The 24,965-nt window shown below is 41.1% G+C and overlaps 1 protein-coding gene across 2 annotated transcripts in view; it reads left to right on the top strand.

The window, feature by feature from the left end:
* The window catches only part of LOC149143208 (paramyosin-like protein), a 477,149-nt gene that overhangs the window by 352,628 nt on the left and 99,556 nt on the right, over positions 1–24,965 (top strand). For both annotated transcript variants that reach the window (XM_089448231.1, XM_089448230.1), the window contains one exon: positions 12,136–12,216. In XM_089448231.1, the coding sequence (XP_089304357.1) occupies positions 12,136–12,216 (81 nt within the window). The remainder of the gene's footprint in view (positions 1–12,135; positions 12,217–24,965) is intronic.

The following is a 24,965-nucleotide window of genomic DNA, read 5'->3' as shown; positions in this document are numbered from 1 at the left end:
TTTTCAGCGGGCGCTGCAATACAAATGTAGCAGTGGCAGTGGCAGTGGCAGTGTCATGGGCAGCAGTACAAGAAGCAACAGTGCAATGGATGTGGGGTAGTAGGTGAAGCATCAACACAAAGGACCGATGCGGAGGATCAGTTTGATGCTTCTATGGTGAAGCATTGCTAGAGAACATTCCTTGCTAAGAGGGAGTGTTGATTTTGGGTAGCATTGGATGTGCTCTAGCCATGAAATTTGGTGGAGAGGCTAAGGCACATGAGATCCCAAGACCCATAAATCATTTGGGGAAATTCCACCCAGATGAAGAGATATTAAAATAATTAATATTTTTAATGGGTTCCTAAGTCTAAACTTTGGAAAATAAAAATATTAATGTGTATTAATATAAAATGGGTGAGAAAGTTCTAAGTGACGAGGATCAAGCCAGTTCTAATCTTAGCTATTGATTAGGGATTTAATCTCGACCATTGAATCGTCAACAGGAAAAGTATAAGAGGAGGCTTGAGGGTCAGTTGGAGACACACCAAGATAGATCAAGAATTCGATTTTCTAGGGTTGGGTTTGCAGAGGTGTTAAAATTGGCAACTAGGGCCAAACTCCATGTGGGTCATCTTATTCATGGCTGATAATATTTTTATTAGATTCCTCTCGTCGTGAGGTGTAAGATTGATCTAAAGATCATCCGATTCTGATAAGTATTTATGGAGATATGAATTTATTTTGATTATGGAATTATTATCAAACCGACCTACAACTCATGTAGGCTCAGAAGCCCAACAGTCGCATCTAGGGTTTGCTACTGCTGATATAAATCGGATTTATTGTACTATTTCCCTCTGCTGAATTATTGAAGATAAAAGCAAATTTGATCAAAGGGTTTCCCCACACATTGTGGGGTTTGTCCCTAGCTAGCCGCCACATCTTGTGTCTCTTGTCTTGGCTTGTTTTATGTTGATCGTTTAATGTTCTATCTGCACTTTACTTATGCACATGTGATTGCTAATCTATGAATAATAATAAGAAAGAAAAGTAAATTGCTCTAAGCATAGAACATACCATAACTTAACATGGTATCAGAGTTGAGGTGAAGACAAAGCCCGAGCAAGAGCAAGAGCAATCACCGAAGAGAAGATTGGCAAGGCTATCCTAAAAGAACTATGGGGTCCTCATCACTCTTTCCTGCCGAGGACAAGCTCCGTGAGAAAGCTGACTATCACAGATGGAAGATGTCTATCGATCTAACCCTAGAAGATCAAGGAGTGTTGGACCATGTGAGAGGCAATATTGTTGAGCCTCCATCAAATGCATCTGCTGCTTCCAGGAACAAATGGAAAACCGGAGAATTCAAAGCAAAGAAGATCATCCAGGACTCGATTGACAAGCACTTGGTTGCCTACATCTCCAACCTAAACACCTCCAAGGAAATCTACGATAGACTGGTGAATTTATTTAAAGTTAATGATGCAAATCAAGTTTTGTTTCTTAGAAATACGATGAAGGAAATTAAGAAGGATAAAGATGAGAGTATGCAAGCATACTTCTTGAGACTCACTGAGATCAGGAACGATCTTCTATCTATTAGGGAGAGTATTACTGATAGGGAAATGGCACTCACGACTCTTGGAGGATTACCATCCTAATGGTACGTGTTCAGGACTACTCTTCTGAACAATAATGTAATTCCTGGTTTCGAGGAATTAATGGCTAGATGCATCCAAGAAGAAACAAGGGTAGAAGAGCAAGAAATTCCCATGCCTAAAGTTCCTCCTGTTACCTTTTCTTCTCATGCTAAGAAAAGAAATAATTCAGGGACTAATCAAAAAGAAAGGTTGGACCTAAGGGTGGAAGAAAAGGACGATGTTACACCTGCGGTAAAGCAGGTCACTATGCAAGGGAGTGCCCTGATAGAAAGGACTCACACCGAGACGATAATCAAAATCCCTCTGATGGAAATCAAAGGAATGACAAATTCAATAGCAAAGGCAAGAGGAGTGCTGGGAATCAAGGAAGAAAACAACCATTCAAGAAGGCTAGAAATTCCAAGATGTATTAAATGCACCTGACCTCAAAAAGAACCTGGCAATGGAAGACAAAGGCTACAAGGTAACCTTCAACAATGGCAAGGTACGTATATGGAATAATAATATTAAAAATGCCTTTACTCTTGGGTTTCGTGTTATCAGGTCAGTGGAAGTCCGCTAGGTGTCATGTCTTATGACACATCTCTTCAGTCCGAACTTTGGCATCGAAGGTTTGCCCACCTTCATTATAAAGCTCTACCCAATATAAGACAAATGATGACAGGCATGTCCGAATTCCGAGTAGAGAAAGAAGGTGTATGTCCAGGGTGTGCCAAAGGAACGCTCAAAAGGGGACCATTCCCCTCAAGCCAAAGCAAGACCTCTGATATATTACGGTTGGTTCCCTCAGGCATACCTGAGGCTAGCATTAAGAGGGAGACTACTACACCACATACTCTTGAGCAGAATGGTGTGGCGGAAAGGAAGAACCGTACGATTGTGGAAGCTGTCTGTGCCATGCTTCATGATCAAAGACTTCTGAAGTTTCTATGGGTAGATGATGTAACAATGCCTAATGTGGAGGAACCCATGGATCCTATTTATCCACCTGAGCCTTCCTCTTCTAGGAAGAGGCCTTCATGCTTTGAGGGCTACTTGATGATGCTGAAGGACATGCTACACCCCAAGGAACCTTCTGTGAAAGTAAGAAACCTAACAAGTATCAGGGATACCTGACCATCATGAGCACGATCATACAAAATGAGCCTTCATCATTCTCAGATTTCGTCAAGCATTCAGTATGGAAGGATGCTATGACCGAAGAATATGAGTCTATTATGAAGAATGATGTCTAGGAAGTAGTTCCCAGACCCCAGGACAAGACAGTTGTCACTTCTAAATGGCTTTACAAGATAAAGCATGTAGCATATGGAAGTACGGAAAAGTATAAGGCACGTTTTGTTGCTCATGGTTTCTCCCAAAAGGAAGGTATAGACTATGATGAGATATTTGCACCTGTTGCCAGATATATGACCATCCATTCAATCATAGCCCTTGCGGCTTCACAAGGATGGAACCTACATCAGATCGATGTCAAGACCGCGTTCTTGCATGGTTCGATCAAAGAAGAGGTCTACGTGGAGCAACCCGAAGGATTTAAGATTTATGATCGAAAATCTCATGTGTGCAGGTTGAAGAAAGCTCTCTATGGGCTGAAGCAAGCACCTCGAGCATGGTATGAGAGGATCGATAGCTACTTAATGAAGCTGGGATTCACTAAGAGTGAAGTTGATCCTAACCTTTTTTTTAAGGTTGAAGATGACAAACCCCTCATACTGGTGTTGTATGTGGATGACCTCTTTCTAATAGGTGCAGACCCTCACATTCACAAATGTAAGAGGGAGTTGGCTTCTGAATTTGAAATGAAGGACCAAGGACTTGAAGTGGCAGAAGCCAAGGGAAATTTTCCTATCTCAAGGAAAATATGTGGTGAAGATATTGGAAAGATTCGGTATGGTGGACTGCAAGCCTATGACTACCTCGAGGATCTTAACTTTCAGAAGTTATATGGTAGTGATGTTGGACCAGATTTAGGAAATGCCTCTGAGTTTCATAAACTCATTCGCATTGATGTTCTTGGTGAACCTCCGTCCGAACATATGTTTTGCAGTTAGCATTGTGAGCTCATATTTGGTTAAGCCTCATTGGATTGATGCCAAGAATCTTTTGAGATGTCTTCAGGGCACAATCTCTCATGGATTGAGACACACTGCCAGAAATATGAAACTGCATGATTATTTGAATGCTGATTGGGCAGGCAGTGTGGTGGACCGTAAGAGCACTTCCAGGTGTTGCTTCTCCTTGGGATCTGCTTCGATATCCTGGATGAGCAGGACGCAGAAGTCAGTGGCTTTGAGCACCGCCGAAGCAGAATATATTGCTACTAGCATGGCCTCCTGTGAGGTAGTCTGGTTGTGAAAGCTCTTCAGTGTGCTATTTGGATTTACATTGGATACCACCATGATCCCATGTGATAACCAGAGTGGGATTCGTTTGTCAGAGAATCCCGTATTTCATGATCGCTCCAAACATATCGATATCAGGTATCACTATATTCGAGATATGGTGCAACAGGGAGCTATAAGGCTCCAACATATTGGTACAGATGAATAAGTCACCAACATTCTGACAAAGCCCCTAGAGAAAGTAAAATTCCTGACTTTCCAAGAACAACTTGGTGTTGTTCAAAGACCCTCCGATGAGGGTCCTGTATGATGCATTGAGCTATGGGAGCTCCGGGGGGTGCGGGGTACTTCTTGGAGCGACATATGACCATAGGATGATTCACCATCCCCTGGTGGTATACATGTACACCCCGTGGCGACTATGTAGCAGGATGATTGGTTCTCTTGTGAGGTCTGGATGATGTGTTCTCCATGACGACTATGTAGCAGGATGATTGGTTCTCCTATGAGGTCTGGATGATGTGTTCCCCATGACGACTATGTGGCAGGATGATTAGTTCTCCCGTGAGGCCTGGATGATGTGTTCTCCATGGGGATTGTGTAGCAGGATGATTAGTTCTCTCGTGAGGAGGAGATTGATTAAGTTCTCCTGTCAAGGTATCCTACCCATGCAGTCAGAGACTCATGGGAAGTACCTCTCATCTGATCAATGAGCAGGGAAATGAAGTTAGGGACCATAGTAGTACCGATAGACGCATCGCTGTATCTACCGTACTCCCTACGCTAGGATGACCTTCATTGATCTGGGATCAATGATACTGGTCTGGGACCAGTGGTAGGAGTTGTACCCACTATGACGCTGACTTCGGGTCGGTTGAGACTGGTCTGGGACTAGTGGTACATACTCTGAGACTGACCTTTGGTCAATGCAGTACTGGTCTAGGACCAGTGAGAGTGGTACATATTATGACGCTGACTTCGGGTCGGTTGAGACTGGTCTGGGACCAATGGTACACTATCTGAGACTGTGATACTGGTCTGGGACCAGTGGTAGGAGTGGTAATTACTATGACGCTGAGTTCGGGTCGGTTGAGACTAGTTTGGGACCAGTGGTACGCACTCTGAGACTGACTTTGAGTCAGTGGAGGATGATACTGGTCTGGGACTAGTGGTAGGAGTTGTACTCAGTATGATGCTGACTTTGGGTTGGTTGACACTGGTCTGGGACCAGTGGTACATACTCTGAGACTGACTTTGAGTCAGTATGATACATCCTCAATCATTTCTTCTTCTTCATAATTCGGACAAAAGCAGAGGAGAACATAACAAAGCAGAGTAGAGCAGAACAAGAGCAGAGCAGTATAGATCAATACAGGGCAAATCAAGACAAAGCAGAACAGGGAGAATAGAGCAGAGCAGGGCAAGGGTCAAGCTATACAGGGCATCGCATTTGATGGATGAATAGTAGCGACCGACAGACAGATTGCAAATGGAGTTCTCCCTAGTTGAGAGGTAGTGTTAAAATTGGAAACTAGGGCCAAACTCCATGTGGGTCATCTTATTCATGGCTGATAATATTTTTATTAGATTCCTCTCGTCGAGAGGTGTAGGATTGATCTAAAGATCATCCGATTCTGATAAGTATTTATGGAGATATGAATTTATTTTGATTATGGAATTATTATCAAGCCGACCTACAACACATGTAGGCTTAGAAGCCCAACAGTTGCATCTATTCAAACATCAACAATTGTGTATAAATATAGGAGGACTTTTCCTCATTTGCACTCACTCATCTCATCACATCTCTCTCTCTCTCCTGCGTAGAAAAGAGGCTCTTCTCTATTGCGCAGAAAAGAGACTCTCTCTCACACATGTGGAAGGAAGCTGCTGAACCTGAAGCTGCAACTGCAGATCCAAACTTTGACCAGCGTTGACCATCAAACCTCCTCTTCTGAACTGCGCTGTAGGTCCATCTGGACCTCCTCTGAAGGCCGCAATTTTGGTGGTGGAATCAAGCTGATCCGACGGTCGATTTGCAAGATATCGACTGCCCTAGTTTTGATGATGAAGCCGCTAATGTTGACGCTGCTGATCTAGGGTTTTCTACTGCTGATATAAATCAGATTTATTGTACTATTTCTCTCTACTGAATTATTGAAGATAAAGAAGATTTGATCAAAGGGTTTCCCAACACATTGTGGGGTTTGTCCTTGGCTAGCGCCACATCTTTTGTCTCTTATCTTGGCTTGTTTTCTGTTGATCGTTTAATGTTCTATCTGCACTTTACTTATGCACATGTGATTGCTAATCTATGAATAATAATAAGAAAGAAAATTAAATTTCTCTAAGCATAGAACATACCATAACTTAACAAGAGGAGATCGAATTAGTGATCAGTGGCAACGAGGGGCAGTTCAGCAAGGTATTTCCATCCAAGGATGAAAAATACATAGCAGAGAGGCAGTGAAGTGCCAGGAGAGACAACGCAGGCCCAAGAAGGGCTAATGCAAAGCCCTGAGGAACCAGTGTAGAGGACGCAGAGGGCTGTAGAGGCTGACGCAGAGGGCCTTAGAGGCAGCGCTAGGAGATTCTGTGGGGCAGACTAGGAGTTGATTAGCAAATCCTGAGCCGGGAGAGGGTGACGTAGTTCCAGAGTCGTGCTTGGAGCAACTTTCGCTACCCAGCACAAGGAACAGTGAGAGTCACTGTGGGGTTGATCATCCGGTTGCTGATTTTCCAGAATATCTGTCTCCGAAGGGAGGTACTATTTAGTATTGCCAAGGACATTCTCTGTTGGGTGAGCCAATTCTGGCACCCTAGTTGTATTCACGAATCTTCTTAATAATAAAACCCTCATATTTGTTGCATTGGTTTTCCCGCATTGGGTTTTTCTAGGGACGATTGTCCAAAAATAACGGTGTCCCTTGTGTTATTGTTTATGTTTACTTCAGTGCATGATCTGTATATCTGTGAAGGCTGCATTTGTGTTTACTTTGATGTTTATGTAATTAAATAACTTGTAAATGTAAAGAACAAGTAAGAGATAGTAAACCAAAAATTGCGGAGGGGGTTTCTGATGTGTTAGTTTCAGAAATTCTCACACATGGTTATATGGCTTGACATTTTCTTCTTCTTGGTTCCTTTTTTGGTTATTATGGTGTTGGAGAGTAGGAGGGTTGATCATAATGAAGAAGAGGATGAAGAATTGGGTTATAGTGGGTTTGATGAAAACCATGGATAGGAGCACCTTGGTGAGGAGGAAGAGAGTGAACATGATGAGGCCCCAAAAACTAAACAAGACCATACCCCATTGTGGAAATATGTTTCTAGGCCTGAAGGAGGGAAAGGGGGCGGAACCACTAAATTTGAATGCCCCCATTGCAACAAAACTTACACAAATTCATACACTCGTGCCAGAAGGCACCTCTGTGGGAAAAGGCCATGGGATGAAGATAAACCAATAGGAATCAAAACTTGTGTAAGTGTGTCAGCAACAAATAGAGCCAAATACACAAGGGAAGAGGAGGAAGCCCAATAAAAATCTAAAAAATCAAAGGGTTTCTTTGAACATAGCTCACAATCACATCAACATGCACAAAGAACTCCTTCAGCATCCTCCCATGGCAGTGGATATGGAGGCACAGGAACAAACATCTCTTTAAGGCGTAGAACCATATCATATTTCCTTGATGAAGGGTGTAGGAATGATGTGGATTCAAAAATTTACTGGTTTCTCTATGCATGTGGGATACCATTCAATGTTCTTTGCTCACCTTATTGGCATGAAATGGTTTCTACCATAAATGATGCCCCCAAAGGATACAAGAGCCCTGGGTATGACAAGGCTAGAACCGTTGGACTTGATCATGAAAAAGAAAAAATATCACATTCTTTGAGTAGAATGACAAATTCTTGGATTGAGCATGGGGTGTCCATTGTATCTGATGGATGGACAAATGTAAAAGGCAAGCCATTGATAAGTGTTCTTGTTGTGTCTGTTAGTGGTGCCATCTTTCTTTCAGCATATGATTACTTAGAGAAGTTCAAGACTGACATCAACATTGCAGAACCATTACTTGAAACAATTGAACATATTGGGCCACAATTATGGAGAATAAATACCCCAACATATTTTGGTTTGGGTGTTTGGTTCACACAATGAACCTTTTGATACATGATATTATTAAGAACAAAAACCAACAATACAAATGGATTGGTGATTTGTACAAGAGAGGCAAACAAATGATCAAATTTATTACAAATCATAGCAATACCCATGGGCTTTTCCGCAGTCACTCAAGATTGGAGTTTTTGAAGATTGCGAAGACTAGATTTGCTAGCTATTACCTCATCTTCAGGCGCCTTTTGAAGGTAAGAGATTCGTTGGCTAGCATGGTATCAAGTCCACACTGACAAGTATTAAAGGACAGGGCTACAAATGCAGCTGACAAGCAAGGTTTTGAACAGGTGGAGCAGACCGCTCTTGATGGTATGTTTTGGGCACGTGTGAGGCAAATATTGGAATTCACCAAGCCCATTTATAACATGATTCGTTTTGCATATACAGATAAACTAGTGATTGGGGAGGTGTATGAGCAGATGGATACCATGTTGGGGCAAATAAAAGATATTGTTCAGGAAGATGATCCCAACTTGTATACATTGATTCACAATTTGTGTGTACACGGTGGAATAAGCTTAATGTTCCACTACGTGCCTTGGTGTATATCCTTATGCCAAAATACTACTCTCCGTCTTGGTTGGGCCAACCTGCACCTAGGGGTGGGGTTAGGATCAAACCCCATATAGATCCAGAGGTATCTACAGGATATATGCAAGCATTAGACAAGTTGGTACCTGACAAGGAGGAGTGTGCTAATTTGCATCTTGAATTAGGCAGATACTTCAGTTGCACTGGTTTGTTTGGTTCTTTGCATGCAATGGAAGATAGAGACAAATTTGATGCTCTCACATGGTGGGAAGCATATGGCGGCATGGGACTTTTGCCAAAATTGGCAAAAAAAGTTCTCTCACGGGTTGTAAATACTTCTTCTACAGAGAGGTGTTGGAGCACCTACAACTTCATACATAATGTGAGAAGAAACAGACTCAATGAAAACCGAGCAAAAAGCTTGGTTTATGTGCACTACAACTTGAGGTTGTTGAGTCATTATTGTGATCGGGCTTATGAGGATCCAACATATAAAATTTGGGACAACCACCCAAAGGATGATAATTTGGAGGATGGCACTATACATCTTGAAGAATTGGAAGCAGAACTTATGAGAGATGATGATGAAGCAACAACAACCATGCCACCCCCACCATCCAGTAGCAGTGTCAGTGCTCGAGTTCCAAGTATTGTTCCTTTGTTGTCGCCGCCTCCATCTACATCCTCACATGGAGGGCATGTGCCTTTTGGTTTTGGTAGTGTGACTGTGCAGAGGAGACTCCTAGAAGACCACCACAACCTGCTATGAAATTAGACATTTCTCGTGGCAAGAGGAAGTTGTAGATAATAGGTTTACTTGTTTTTTCTAGTTTCTAGTAGTTTTAATAACTATTGACTCTTTCATATTTATTATGATATTTTTTGTAAACAATTATCAATATATGACAATTTAAGTTTGAAGTTTGAAGTTGGCAATTATAACTCATTGGTAATGAATTATGAATATGATGCTTCGTGAAAGTTGAAAGTTGTTTCATTTCATGTTAGATATTCTTTGTTGTAATGGTTACACTTAGCTTACAAGTACAACTTTGGTGATCAATTATGATAAATGTTATATATTGAATTTTGAAAGCTTGAAACTTTAAGATTGATGAATCATGAGACTCAATATGTTGTATGTTACTAACTTGTGGACGTGGTTGATGAAGATTATAACTTCTAGATGATTGTTGTTATATGGTTCAATCTATGTTTTTTATGCTTTTTATATCTAATTCATCATTCTACATGCTTTTGTTGACATATATGCATCAAAATATAAAAAATATATATTATCTAAAAAATCGCTCCCAAACCAAGAACTTCTACAAATGTCTCTCCCGCTCCCACTCCCAAGTAACCTTGAGTTGATGTGCATCTTTGGTGATACGATGAATGTATTTAATCCATATATATTAGTCATGAGTAAAAGAAGAGTGTCTTATAATTTTATTTAGAGAAGGGACACACTTGATGTGCTTTATGAAATGTTTGTGCAATAAATATGAGAATCAGTGAGCCATCCAAACTATCAAAGATGAGACACAAGAAAATTTTGTACAAGTCAATGAAGTGAGAGATTGTGTCAAACTTTGTGGCATATATATGATGCACATTATATGTCATGTATGTTGCAATCTCTCTTGTAGAAATTTTGTTGTTGTTCTTGCATTAATATGTATATTAATGAATGTGTAATGTTCCTTTTTTAAGTTTATAAATTTCCTAGAAATTATTCTATGAATTTTCTTCAGAAAAAGCACATAATAATTCTTGCCAAAAATTTGATAGATTTAAAACCAATAATTACAAAGCTTGTAGACAAATTCCACTAGAAATCCCAACTATTTATTTATTTATTACTAAGAAGGAAATTACATCAAAGTCATCTTAAAAAGGAACCTGACAAATAGGTAAGCTGGAGAAACCTTCTCTGGCTAGACTCCCTTGTCTACAAATGTGTGTTGCTTTAGTCTTCTAACTAACACTCCAAAATATCTTCCTTCTTTGCTAAGTGCCAATGATGAATCTGGTTGGTCCCTCCAAATGACTAGCTAGGGTGTATCATGCAACACTGAAAATAATCGCCACCAGCCAGGGTGGTTGTTTCACCACCAAAACTGTGATCTCCACAAGGGTTTTCCTTCACACTGTAAACTACTAGAGCTCTCAATACAATTATCAAAATATCAATAATCAATCATATCCTCCAAATCCCTTCTTTTTTTTAATAGTTTTCTATCCAAATACCATGGGTCGTTGAAATACCATGGTCAATACCATGGGGCATCAAAATATCATGGATTTTCTGATTATAACCTTTTTTTAATTTAATTACTCATTTCACTTTTTGATGTTGCTTTTCTCTCCAAGTGAAAATGAACAATTAAATTGATCTTCTTGGAAAGGGACATTATGGAATGAGATGTGTTATACTCTGCATATTATGACTTTCTACTATGGTTTGCCAAACCACAACATAAATATCCATTTTAGGTAGTATGGTGATATGTTAGGGACATATAGGTTTGGCATGAAAACTCAAGCAATGAGGTATTGGTACTTAAAATAGGGTTTATGTGATACAAATTTCGTATTCTACTAGCATAGATCCATGCTAACCTTAGATTTGTCAAACATTGAGAGGAGCAAAAAGAACCTAGGTGCAAACCTATGATTGCTTAGAAGATCCCAGTTATGGATCTACGCTTAATTTAATTTTTACATTATTTTTCTTTGTTTGACATTTTACATTATTAGTGTTACACACATGTCAGTTGGATATCTCTCCCACCTTAGACTAAAATTATTTTTCTTTGTTTGACATTTTACATTATTAGTGTTACACACATGTCAGTTGGATATCTCTCCCACCTTAGACTAAAAGAGCACCTTGCTTCTCTTGTTGTAATAAAGACAAAGTAATTCCCTTCCTCAATTCTACAAAAGCATGCTTATACTATGACTCCATTCAAATGATAACTTTTGGAGGTCTTCAATGTGATAAATATCCCTACTTGCAGACTCATTAGCTATGAGTTTGTCCATGACTTGGTCTTAATTAACATTATCAAGTAAAATTGTCTTAAAAATCTAAATCTATATGAGCCCTAACTAGGGAATTAACTAATCACATAACAACTTGTAAGACAACAAACCTTTAAAAAATTTGGTTATCTTTAATTTTCAAGTCAACTATCTTTTAATATTTTATTGATTCTTCCAGTTTAGTTATGCAAATATCATTGTTAAGGTTTCTTTGATAAGCACAAGGGTTAAGTACCACGTGTAGCTTTTGCAATTAAAACACTCTCAACACCTGGGCAAAAAATTCAAAAAGAGAAAAAGGTTGTCTAGTGCATAATAGTTACATGTAAGATGTTTTTCTACTTAGTTTACATAAAAGTTGAATGGTTATTTTTTTATGTAGTTTGAAGATGCTATCATGTCAACCATAGGACGAGCCAAACTTCTTGATTCTATGGAAGGCATTGCAAAAGGGATCCAACAGGTGATAATTCTTATTTCTATAGTCCCTTCAAAGCTTTGTTCAAATTTGCCAAATATTTGATATTGATGTCTTATATTTTCTTTTGGTTTTGAGTCATGACAAGTTTTAGATATAATTATGATTGCTACATTTGTCACAAAGTGAGTAGCATTTAGAGCTAAAATGGATCTTTTTGCATATCTAATGTAGTGAGTGAAATGATCCTTCTAGAACCAAATATTGAATTTTGATGGGGAAATATGATAATATATGTATCTTTGGATAAGATGAGTTTGCTTGGGAATAGATCAATGACACAATTATTTATATGATAAAATAACTGCTGCTACTTGTTAGTTTTCAAGTTACTTTTAAAGTGTTACACTATGTTTGGGGATGATTCATGAGATTTGGGGTGCATGTTGTATTATTGACCTTTAGATCATTTAATATAGATTTTTCATATGGAAGATGGTCTGTGATAGATTTGTACAATAAAGATTGCTTACTAGATGATTGACTAAGCCCGTTTGGGTGCTTCCCTGGCATTCATCCCTAGGGCATTGGAGTTCTCTTCATGCCTTATGCGGTGTTCTATGATGGATTTGCACAATAAAGATACCATACTTGATGATTGATTGACCTCATTTGGGTGCTTCATTGGCATTAATAGCTAGGGCATTGGAGGTCTCTTGATGTCTGGCGTGACATCCTTCATGATTTTTGCTTGGAGAAGGTTACCTGCTTGAAGCATGCCCCACTTAGGAGGAGGAGCATTTTCTCTCCTAAAGGAGGACATTAGACCGTCAACATCATAGGGTAGGTTGGGTACTTGCATGGAGGCTAGGAGTTTGTTATCTACTAGGTTATAGTATTATACTAAGAAGTGTTGACTTTTCCTTGGCACTTCAAAATCAAGTGTTAATTTGGCAGCTCTGGGATAAATTCCCTCCTTTGGACAACCTTCCTCATCCAGAGAAGACCCTCTTTTCCCTTGGAAGAATTTAATCTGGTCAAGGAAAAATGTTATTTTTAATGAAAAACCCACAAGTTCACAAAGTACAAGTTGGCCTAAAGTCAAAATTGGGTCTCCAAAGTCACCTATAGATACACTTCAAGGTCACCTCACTTGGACATCGCATCGACTCATTTCTTCTTCTCTCTCCTCTCTTGATTGGTTCATACATGTCTAAAGTGTTGAAGAATGTAACTAGTGTCGTGTTAAATTTTCTTAGGGCTATACTTGTTTTTTCTTTCAATAATTGCATTTCATCATTTGCGTATTAAATTCGCCCCACAACATCATATCATTATTTAGATTCACAACATTATTCAGCAACATATGCAACTATATAGAAAGAACAATATCATCATCATTGTAGTGGAACATAAAGGAACAATAGAAGAAAAGCATTCACACATAGAGACACCGAGATTGGTCGGAGACCAAGGAATAACCCACAACAGGGAAAACCCTTTCAAATTCTTCTTATTATTAGATTGTCATTGAACGATTAAGCAAGAGAGAGTATAATGATCCATATCTTCAATCATAATTCTATCCAACAAAATCAACTAAACAACATCCATGAGATGAACCCAACAATGCTAATAATAAAAAACCCTGATTCAGAAGCGTGTGGTGAATTGTCACTGTTTGCAATCAACTGTTGAACTCTGCAGTCATCTGACAAAATCTTCGATGAACTGTAAAATTCAAACCCTAGCTTCCAACCGCACGCAGAGAGTGATGTGCATGCGGTTGAGCCCTTCAACTGCACGCATGAACCAATGTGTCTGCGGTTGCAACTGAAATTTTCATGAAGCATGCCTGCGGCTGGAAACCAAAACCCTAAACACACGTGCGAGCTTCAAACCCTGCAATCTTGGACTTGTACGAACCAATCTCCACAACCCAACCTCAGACCTATGCGAGCCAAACCCAAAGAAAGAAGAATGATCATGATGATGTCCAAATGAGGGTCACTTGACTTGTATTTATAGCCATCCATGGGTGTCCAATTTCTCTTTTGGGCCGACCTGTCCTTTTGTGCACATGTGGGCTTTTCTTCAAAAGTACATTTTCCCTTGTCCAAATTGAGCGCTTCAATAGTCAAAACTGGTCCTCTCAAAAAGAGGAATCTAGTCCCATGATTGGAATTTGTCACTGAGTTGCCAAATTAACACTCCCTCTCAGCTAGGGAGAAATTCCGACTGCGTCATTTAGTCATCGCAAGTATCCTGTCATCAAATCATATCCTATCTCAAGTTACTTGTCATCAAATGTCGACACCGTTCATCTCTCCTCAGCTCATTTGTGCTTATCTCTTGATTGTCTCTGCTCATATGTTGAACATTCTCTAATCTAAAAGAAGAAGATTTTGACATCGGAGGGGACCTTAAGCTACCACCCTCAATTCACATCAACAACATCGTAGAGCTTATCTCAATCTGGAACAACATTAGGGAGCACATCTCAACCTGAAACCACATCGGGGAGCTCAGTCTCAACCTAGAATCCAATGAAAATGACGAAGGTCCTATGGGACACTCTCACCTAGTCTCAACCCAGAAATCAATGACAATGAGGAAGGTCCTATGGGACACTCTCACCTCATGTCATTTCATAGGGGAGCAAACATCTTCCACCCTATGTCGAGCAATAGGAGTCACAACATAGGGGATCAAACATCTTCCACCCTATGTCGATCAACAATATCTCATCCATCCTATTTCCCCCTGATCTTCCCAACAATGACCCTCAAGAGTCATGTGGTAGAACACCTGCATCATAATCAGCTTGGATTGTACACCTCCAAGCACTCTCTCAACCCATTGGCCAAACAAGGAGCAATATTCAAAACAAGGCCAACTTGTGGGTATGATGCCAACTGGGGTATACTCTGCATAGACCAAGTGAGGGGACCAACATCTTCGACCCTATGGGTAACAGATAGGGGTGAAACCCTATTGTCTAGAGATCCCTCAACCCCATGGGCCCTCCATCTCAATTCCTCACCCTGGGAGCTCAGAAAAGGGGGAAGAGCCGACTTAGTGTTCTCAATCATTCCTGTTGTCTGTAGATCAGAAGCATATCAACGTGATCATATCTTGTACCAACTTAATCAACTCATTAAAGAGTTCAATCATAATGTCTCAATAGCAGCAGTCTCCTGTTCATGCAAGATATTTGTCAATTTTAGGTATGTTCTATGCTTAGAGAAATTTATTTCAATTTTCACAGTTAGTTCAATATCTTTTCTAGATTAGCAATCACATTAGCATTAAAGTAAACTGCAGATAGAACATAAACATAAATCGCAGAAGACAAGCCAAGACAAGAGAACACAAGATGTGGCGCTAGCTAGGGACATACCCCAATGTGGGGAAACCGTTGATCAATTCTTCTTATATGTTCTTCAATAGTTCAACAGAGAGAGAGAGAGAGTACATTTACAATAGAAGTCAACACTATCTAGATAAGAGCATAGATCATCTCTAAGAAGATGATACATGAGATTAGTTGAAGACATGATGCTTCAACTAATTCTCCAAGGTGACTCCTTCACCTATCGTTGTGCTGCATTTCGTCATCATGCTGCACCTCACCGCGCTGCACCATGCTGCACCCATCATCAGTATGCTGCATCTCATCACGCTTCATTAATCATGACTGTACCCATCACTATACTGCATTATGTGCCATTGCTACACCATGTTGTCGTATTGACCTATGCTCTGGTTGCACCTTTCTTGCTTGTTGTCCCTTGCTTGCTTGTTGTCCATAGCATGCTTGTTGTCATTAGCATGCTTGTTGTTCTTAGCATGCTAGTTGTCCCTTGCATGCTAGCTGTAACATTACATGCTTGGTGTATTTGCTGCTGAGTACCATACAACTGTCCCAATGTTAGTTAGTTGTCCCTTGCATGCTGCTCTCCTTCAGAGACAGATGCTCCGACAGTTCCCAACTGTTCCGGCAATTCCGGCTGTTCCCAGCAGTTCCCAGCAATTCCAGTAGTTCCAGCAGTTCCGGCTGTTCCCGATAGTTCCGGCAGTTACCGACAATTCCCATCAGTTCCCGACAGTGCCGGCAATTCCCGGCAGTTCAAGCAGTTCCAACAGTTCCAGTTGTTTCGGCTATTCCCGACAATTCCCGCAATTCCGACAGTTCTTGGCAATTCTCGGTAGTTCCGGCGGTTCCCGGCAGTTCCGGCAATTCCAGTAGTTCTTGGCATTTCCGGTAATTCCGGCTTCTGCCCTCTAGATTAGGGCAGTGTTATCCCTTAGGATCTCTCATCCTACTAAAACCCAAAGACAAGTAGAGAAGAAGAGATCCCAAGTGTGTTGAAATGACTTGAAGGCCACCTCTATTTATACTAAAACGTTGAGCACAAGTGGGGTTTATTTGGTTGTTGGCCGACCTTGACGATTGTCCCATAACACAAATAAATTCATATCTCCATGAATACTTATCGGAATCGGATGATCTTTATATCAATCCTACACCTCTCGATGAGAGGGATCCAAGAAAAATATCAGCTTCCATTAATAAGATGACCCCCATGGAATTTGGCCCTAGTTGCCAATTTTAACACTCCCTCTCAACTAGGGAGAACTCCATCTGCTAATCCATATGTCCGACTGTACTATCTCTGCCATCAGTGCCATGCACTGCTCTTCTCTGCTGAGCTCTGCTCTGCTCTGCTGAACCATGAAGAAGAAGAATTGATCGAGAATGTCTCATACCATTCTCTACTGACCCGAAGTCAGTTTCATCTAAAGATAGTGTGTCACATCAGTCTCACTGACCCGAAGTCAGTTTTATTGATCCCAGATCAATATCACAAGAGTGTCTCAAACCACTCACACTGATCCTAGATCAGTTTCATTGATCCCAGATCAATGGAGGTCATCCTAGCATAGGGAGTACGGTAGATACAATGATGCGTCCATCGATAGTACTACTATGGGCCCTAACCCCATTTCCCTGCTTATTGATCAGATGAGAGGTACTTCCCATGAGTCCCAGACTGCATGGGTAGGATGCCTCGACAGGAGAACTAATCATCCTGTCCACAGGAGAACCAATCATCCTGCCCCACAGTCGCCACGGGAGAACTAATCATCCTGACCCACAGGAGAACTAATCATCATGTTTCACAATTGCCACGGGAGAACTAATCATCCCGACCCACAAGAGAACTAATCATCCTGTTCCACAGTTGCCACGGGAGAACTGATCATCCCGGCCCACAGGAGAACTAATCAATATGTTCTACAGTTGCCATGGGAGAACTAATCATCCTAGCCCACAGGAGAACTAATCATCCTGTTCCATAGTCGCCACGGGGTATCACAGGGGAAGGTTGAACCTATCATCCTGTACATAGCGCACCACCAGGGGAGGGTGAGTCGCCCTGTGGTCGTATGTTGCTCCAATAAGTACCCCAAGCCCCCCAGAGCTCCCAGAGCTCAATGCATGCAACATGTAGGACCCTTATAAGAAGGTCTCTCAACGACTCCAAGTCATTTGGGAAAGTCACGAATTTGACTTTTCCCTGGGTCTTTGACAAAATGTCTGCGACCTGTACATCAGTCTGAATGCAATGGAGCCTCCTCGCTCATCGACTTACCATATCCCAGATAAGGCAGTATCTAATGTCTATCTGCTGGAGAAATCATCGAATACGGGATTCCTCAATAATCAAATCCCCCCTCTGGTTGTCACAGAGAATCACAATGGTATTCATCATGTGTACAAACAACTCACTTAAGAGCTTCTGCAACCATGCAGCTTCACACGAGATCATACTTGTAGCTATGTATTCGGTCTCGGCAGTGCTTATAGCAACCGATTTCTGCTTCCTGCTCATCCATGATATCAAAGCAGAATCCAAAGAGAACCAGCGTTGAGAAGTGCTCTAGTGATCCTCCACACTGTCTGCCCAATTAGCATTCGAATAATCATGCAGTTTCATATTTCCAGCAGTGTATCTCAATCCATGAGAGATTGTGCCACGAAGATATCTTAGAAGATTCTTTGCACCAATCGAGTGAGGCTCAACCAAATATGAGCTCACCATGCTAACTGCAAAACATATGTCCAGACGAAAGTTCACCAAGAACATCAATGCGAATGAGTTTATGAAACTCAGAGGCATTTCCCAAATCTGGTCCAACGTCACTACCATATAACTTCTAAAAGTTAAGATCCTCGAGGTAGTCACAGATTTGCAGTTTATCATTCCACATCCAGAATCCAACTCCCTCTTACTTCTGCAAATGAGAGGGTCTGCACCTATCAGAAATAGGTCGTCCTCATAAGGTGCCGGTATGAGAGGTCTATCATCCACAATCTTCAGGTAATGGTTTGGATCGGTTTCACTCCTAGTGAATCTCAACTTCATCAGACAGCTATCAATCCTCTCATACTACGCCCGGGGTGTTTTTCTTCAAGCCATAGAGGGCTTTCTTCCACTTGTATTCATGAGATTCTCGATCATGAATTTCAAACTCCTCAGGTTGTTCCAAACCTGTGGACCTGTTGTATGAGGGGAATGGTCCCCTTATAAGATTTTCCTTCAGTACATCCCAAACATGTACCTTCATGCTCTTCTTGAATTCAGGCATTCCTATCACCATCTAACTCACATCGGGTAGGGCCCCATAGGTAGACCTCCAATGTTATAGATGTGATATGTCAATTGACATGATCACAATGGACCATCCTGCAACTTGATACAAATTGCCAACCCTGAACCGATAAGAAAAAGCATCTTTGAAAATTCTATTTTTTAACACGTACCTTTCCGTCGATGAATGCCACTTTGAAACCTTTGACTTCCATTTCTGAGATGGACACCAGGTTCTTCTTGTAATTAGGTACATAAAAGAGATTCTTGTAAATGAATAGAGTTACCCTCATTCAATTGAGGGGTATCATTCCCTACACCCTTTCCGGGATAGGTGGCATCGACTCTAAGTATAATCCTATGGTTGTTTCTGTCTCTACCAAATTCGAGAGAGCACCCTTCTATCCGATGAGGTGCCTTGAAGCACTACGATCAATAAGCCAGATTCCCAAAGAATTTGAAGGAGAGGGCCAATACAAGATAACGCTTCTTTATCTTATCAGAAACAACATTTGATTCTTCATACCTGGGGTTCCTTGCTTTCTCTGAAGAGTCGACTGTTTCCTTGATGACTTGCATTACCTGTCATTCCTATGATCATTGATGATGTCCCTGGAATGATTGTTATCATCATCAAGTGATGTGTCCCTACCTCAGACACTCCTTCGTATAATGGCCGAACTTATTACAGCGAAGCATCTGCCTTTCCTTCCACCCTTAGATCTGGGCTTCCCATTGAAGTGATCTTTGGTAGGCCATCAGAAACTTCTACTGCGCCATTTTGATAATATTCTCTGCTTCGAGTTCACCCTTGGTGAATTTGAAGAGGGATGAGGAATCCATTCATCCTTTTGTCCTTTCCCAACTGTCTTCGGTGATTGCTCTTTCACTCTTGCTTGGGCATTGTCTTCACCTCAACTCGATACCATGTCAGTTTTAGGTATGTTCTATGGTTAGAGCAATTTATTTCAATATTCATAGCTATTTCAATATCTTTTCTAGATTAGAAATCACATTAGCATTAAAGTAAACTGCAGATAGAACATAAACATAAACCGTCGAAGACAAGCCAAGACAAGAGGACACAAGAGGTGGCGCTAGCCAAGGACAAACCCTAATGTGGGGAAACCCTTGATCAATTCTTCTTATATGTTCTTCAATAGTTCAGCAAAGAGAGACAGATAGTACGTTTACAACAGAAGTCAACACTTTGACTTATCTAGATAAGAGCATAGACCATCTCTAAGAAGATGATACATGAGATCAGTTGAAGACATGATGCTTCAATTGATTCTCCAAGGTGACTCCTTCTCCTATCGTTGTGCTGCATTTCGTCATCATGTTGCACCTCACTGCGTTGCACCATGCTGCACCCATCATCACTATGTTGCATCTCATCACGCTTCATTAATCATGACTGTACCCATCACTGTACTGCATTATGTGCCATTGCTACACCATGTTTCCGTACTGACCTATGCTCTGGCTGCACCTTGCTTGCTTGTTGTCCCTTGCTTGCTTGTTGTCCCTAGCATGCTTGTTGTCATTAGCATGCTTGTTGTTGCATGCTAGCTGTCCCTTGCATGCTAGCTGTAACATTGCATGCTTGGTGTATTTGCTGCTAAGTACTATACAACTGTCCCAATGTTAGTTAGTTGTCCCTTGCATGCTGCTCTCCTTCAGAGGCAGATGCTCTGACAGTTCCAGCAGTTTCGGCTGTTCCCAGTAATTCCCAGCAGTTCCGGTTGTTCCGGCTGTTCCCGGCAGTTCCCGATAGTTCCCGGCAGTTCCAGCAGTTCCTGCAGTTCCGATAGTTCCCACTATTCCCGACAGTTCCTGGCAGTTCCGACAGTTCTCGGTAGTTCCGACAGTTCCCGACAGTTCCGACAATTCCAGCAGTTCCCGGCAGGTCCCGACAGTTTTGGCAATTCCGGTAGTTCCAGCTTCTGCCCTCTAGATTAGGGTAGTGTTATCCCTTAGGATCTCTCCTCCTACTAAAACCCAAAGACAAGTAGAGAGGAAGAGATCCCAAGTGTGTTGAAATGACTTGAAGGCCACCTCTATTTATACTAAAACGTTGAGCACAAGTGAGGTTTATTTGGTTGCTGGCCGACGTTGACGAATTGTCCCATAACACAAATAAATTCATATCTCCATGAATACTTATCGGAATCAGATGATCTTTAGATCAATCCTACACCTCTCGTTGAGAGGGATCCAAGAAAAATATCAGCTTCCATTAGTAAGATGACCCACATGGAGTTTGGCCCTAGTTGCCAATTTTAACAATATCAAATCAAATATTATACTTGAACAAATATATATCACAAAAGGATACCTTATTCATCCTCCCTCTCACAAAAGCAACAACCACAAGTCTAAGCTTGTCTCATACATCAGCACACCCTCAATAAATTATGATATATTAGTCCCAACTATATACGGGATTCTTTGCCAATAGGATCCCACTCTTTATTATCCCAATGTATCACTTGTCACATCCAGACCCTGTTCAAAATAGCTTTCCAAAGAGTTTCTTCAACCTGTCTCAAAGCTAGCCATGCTAGCAACATCGTGCTCAACCTCGGCTATGTTGAAAGCTACGAACTTCTCATCCAAAATATCATGGCAGATCTCATACTAAAGCCACACCCAAATGTGCTCATCTCATCAATAATGATTTCAAACAACATCAATACATCCATGCAGTCATACATCATAGGAAGAATATCTCAGATCAAAAATTGATCATCCCATGCAAATATCTTGAATGGTGTTTGGCGGCAACCCAATGTGTATGAAGCGACTCTATCATGAATTGACTTAAGTTGTTCTTTGCAAAACAAATATCTAGATAGAACTTCAATGCTTCAATCAACTTCGGTTTCCAAGTCACATTCAACAATATCTCTACTTAACCTTTTGAAATTCAATCAAAGTGTCCAAGGATTTGCATTTCTACTTTCCAAAAACACTTCAATAGATTCATGATATATATATATATATATATATATATATATATATATATATATATATATATATATATATTCTTTCCAAACTTAAGAAAATAATTCATCATGCCAAGCTTCTTCATTTCGAACTTCAGAGGCTCATTACCTGTCAAGAATAGACCATTAGTATATAAAACCAAAATCAAAGGTATACCTTGGACCACTGTGAAGTAGAGGTTCGAATCGACATATCTTCTAGGCTTTACCAAATAACTCTCAATGTGGACATGCTCGAGAAGCTCGCTTCAAACCATACAATGCTTTTCGCAAACATAATACTGACCAAACCAATATACTCTTAAACAAATCATGTTAAAATTTGCAACTAGGACCAAAGTCCACTTTGGGCAAGTCTTTTGCAGAAGATAATTATGGCATTGAATTCCTCTTTTCGAGAGGACCAAATTTGGATAAGGAGTAATGTATTTTGGAATTTATGCCCACTCTTGTGTAAATTATCAAGATCAGCGTCTCCTCCATGTAGGCTCAAAAGGACCAAACGTCATGACTCTTGACCCTCACCAAATTGTATACAAAGAGGTATCCTCTATCCTCATTTGGGTCATTCAAGAAAGGGCTTCGAATACGTTTGAGATAGCCAAGCTCTTGAGGAGGACGAAGGGCTATCTGTTTTGGGTTACCTCTTCAACATCTAGGGTCGAGATCCCTCAGATAGGCAGCCACACGACTTGATGAAATCTTTGGGCCACTTGTTTGGGTAATTTTGTCTTTGCAGGTCCAAATTCAACCTCAAAAAGTCAGGTCAAGTTTGGGTATTATCTCCGAGCTGATCTATGGTCAATTTAAGGAAGAACTTCTCCCTTTCTATGGCCGCACTTTAGAGATATTGCTTCAAGTAGGTCCGAGGCATGCACTAGCTTAGACAGAAGGGCTGAGAAGCCTATCAAGGGTTCAGATCAGTTCTAAGGGCCAGCGAAGGGCATCACCATGCATTCCTTGAGAGGCCGCAACTAAAATAAGGAGTTACTGTGGCATCTAAGTGGGACAACTGTGATCTTCAGGAAACCCTAACCAATCCTAGGTTCGTCAGTTGCATGCCATAATTGCAGTTGGGTCATCTACTTGTTTAAGAGAACAATATTGGATCTACAAAATTGGCAAGTCATTTTGACTTATTGTACTCTCTCTCTTTGTTGAACACTTGATTTAAATAATAAGAAGATTTGGTCAAGGGTTTTCCCTGTTGATTTCTGGTAGCATTGGATGTGCTCTAATTCTCAAATTTTGCAGGGAGGCTTGGGCACATGTATTCCAAAGAACCCAGAAAGCATTTTTGGAAATTCCACCTGGAGACAGTTTTATTAAAATAATTAATTATTTTTAATGGGTGCCTAAGTCTAAACTTAGGAAATTTAAATAATTAATTGGTATTAATCTAACTATGGGTGTAACTTCTAGAAGAAGATGAGGATCAAGAAGAAATGATCTTAGCCATTGATTAGCTTCTAATCTGGACCGTTGAATGTCAACGAGAAGATTATTTAAGGAGGCTTGAGGGTCATTTGGAAGACACACAGGGAGTTGATTAGTCAAATTGAATTGCTAAAGCTAGAAGCAACGCAGTGATTTTGTAGTGATCACATAGAGAGGGGCAGAGAGAGTTTTGGCTGGAGGATCTTCTCTGAAGCCAAGAATACTCAACAGAGAGGCAGAGAGACACACAGAGGAGGCAGCACAGTTGGCAGAGAGGGTGACGCAGAGCTAGGAAGGGCTCACGCAGAGCAGCGCAGAAGCCTTCCACGCAGAAGTCCGAATTTGCTAAGGAGGTTGATGTTCTGAGCTGGGAGGGCTGGAATTAGCTTCTGAGAGGAAATCGATTCCAAGCAGAGGTGATGCAGGCCGAGGCAGGGGCAACGCAGAAGTAGTTGGGGACTCATTGGTTCAACTGCCGGATCAGCCGGGACTTGCAGTGTAGAGTGAGGTAATCTCACTAATTTCTTCTGTCGAGTGATATTCTCTGTACTGGATTGCCAGCAAGGCATCCAGAGGTTGTATTCAAAAATAACTTCTGCTTAATAATAAAACCCTCAGATCTGCTGCACTGGTTTTCCCGCATTGGGTTTTTCCAGGGACATTTGTCCAAAAACAACTGTGTCATTTGTTGTATCTCTCTATTGTTCAGTTTCTTGTTTCGACATATTATTTTTAATGGTGTAGGTTGCAGAGTATGTATTTCGATGTTTGCCATAGGAAATTGCAAATAACTTGTTCATGTAAATCTAACAAGTAGGAGAAATAACATCAATTGCTGCAGTAGGGATTCCGGTTTTAGGAATTTTCACATGGTATCAGAGTAGTGCAGGTCAGACAAGAAGAACGGTGTAGTAGAGAACCCAACACTGAGCAGAGAAGGAGATCAAATAGATGTAGGAGGCAGCAGTTCGAATCCCCAGAGGGATTGCACAAACTAAGCCAGGAGGGCTAAATTTTCGAGGAAAGTCTCTCTCTGAGTGAGTTGACAGAGAGGAAGGGCTTCCAGATTGAAATTTTGCCGTGGCAGAGGGAGTAGCGCTGAGCCTTAGCGTGAGGAAGAGCTAGTGGGACACAATTTTTGTTTTTTTTTTTTGCTGGCAGCGTGCTGGGCAAAAAATTGTCAGAAGAGAGGAGAAGCACGTTTGAGGGAATTTCTTCCTCAGAGAATTCCTAGCCAAGGAATTTGAATTCTCACGAGCTTAGCAACAACAAGGGGCAGCAGATCTACTGACTTCAGACTTCAGCAGGGAGTGCGTAGGCTAGCCCAGCGACATCGAAGTGGAGAGAGGAGGTCATTCGACTTTCTATTTGGCAGAGATGGCAACTAGTGGGTTGAGAGATCAGGACAGGTTAGATGGAGCATCCAACTATGTCATCTGGAAGGCAAGGATGTCATTCCTTCTAGATGAGCATTCTCTCAAGGCCTATGTTGACAGTGTGGTGGTTGTGCCTGCAGATGCAGATCCGCTAAAGAAGTACCAGACAGAAATGGTGAAGGCCAAGAGGATGATCCTTGATGGAGTAAAGGATCACGTGGTTTGTCACGTCGCTAGCAAAGGGACTGCTAAGGAGATGTGGGATGCCTTGGCAACACTGTATCAAGGATCTTCCGAGCAGCGGAAGATGTACTTAT

This window comes from Pinus tabuliformis, chromosome X (assembly GCF_031772625.1).
Source record: "Pinus tabuliformis cultivar Carrire ecotype Pingquan chromosome X, CPIR1, whole genome shotgun sequence".
Lineage (NCBI taxonomy): Eukaryota > Viridiplantae > Streptophyta > Pinopsida > Pinales > Pinaceae > Pinus > Pinus tabuliformis.
This window is presented reverse-complemented; position numbering and strand designations above follow the sequence as displayed.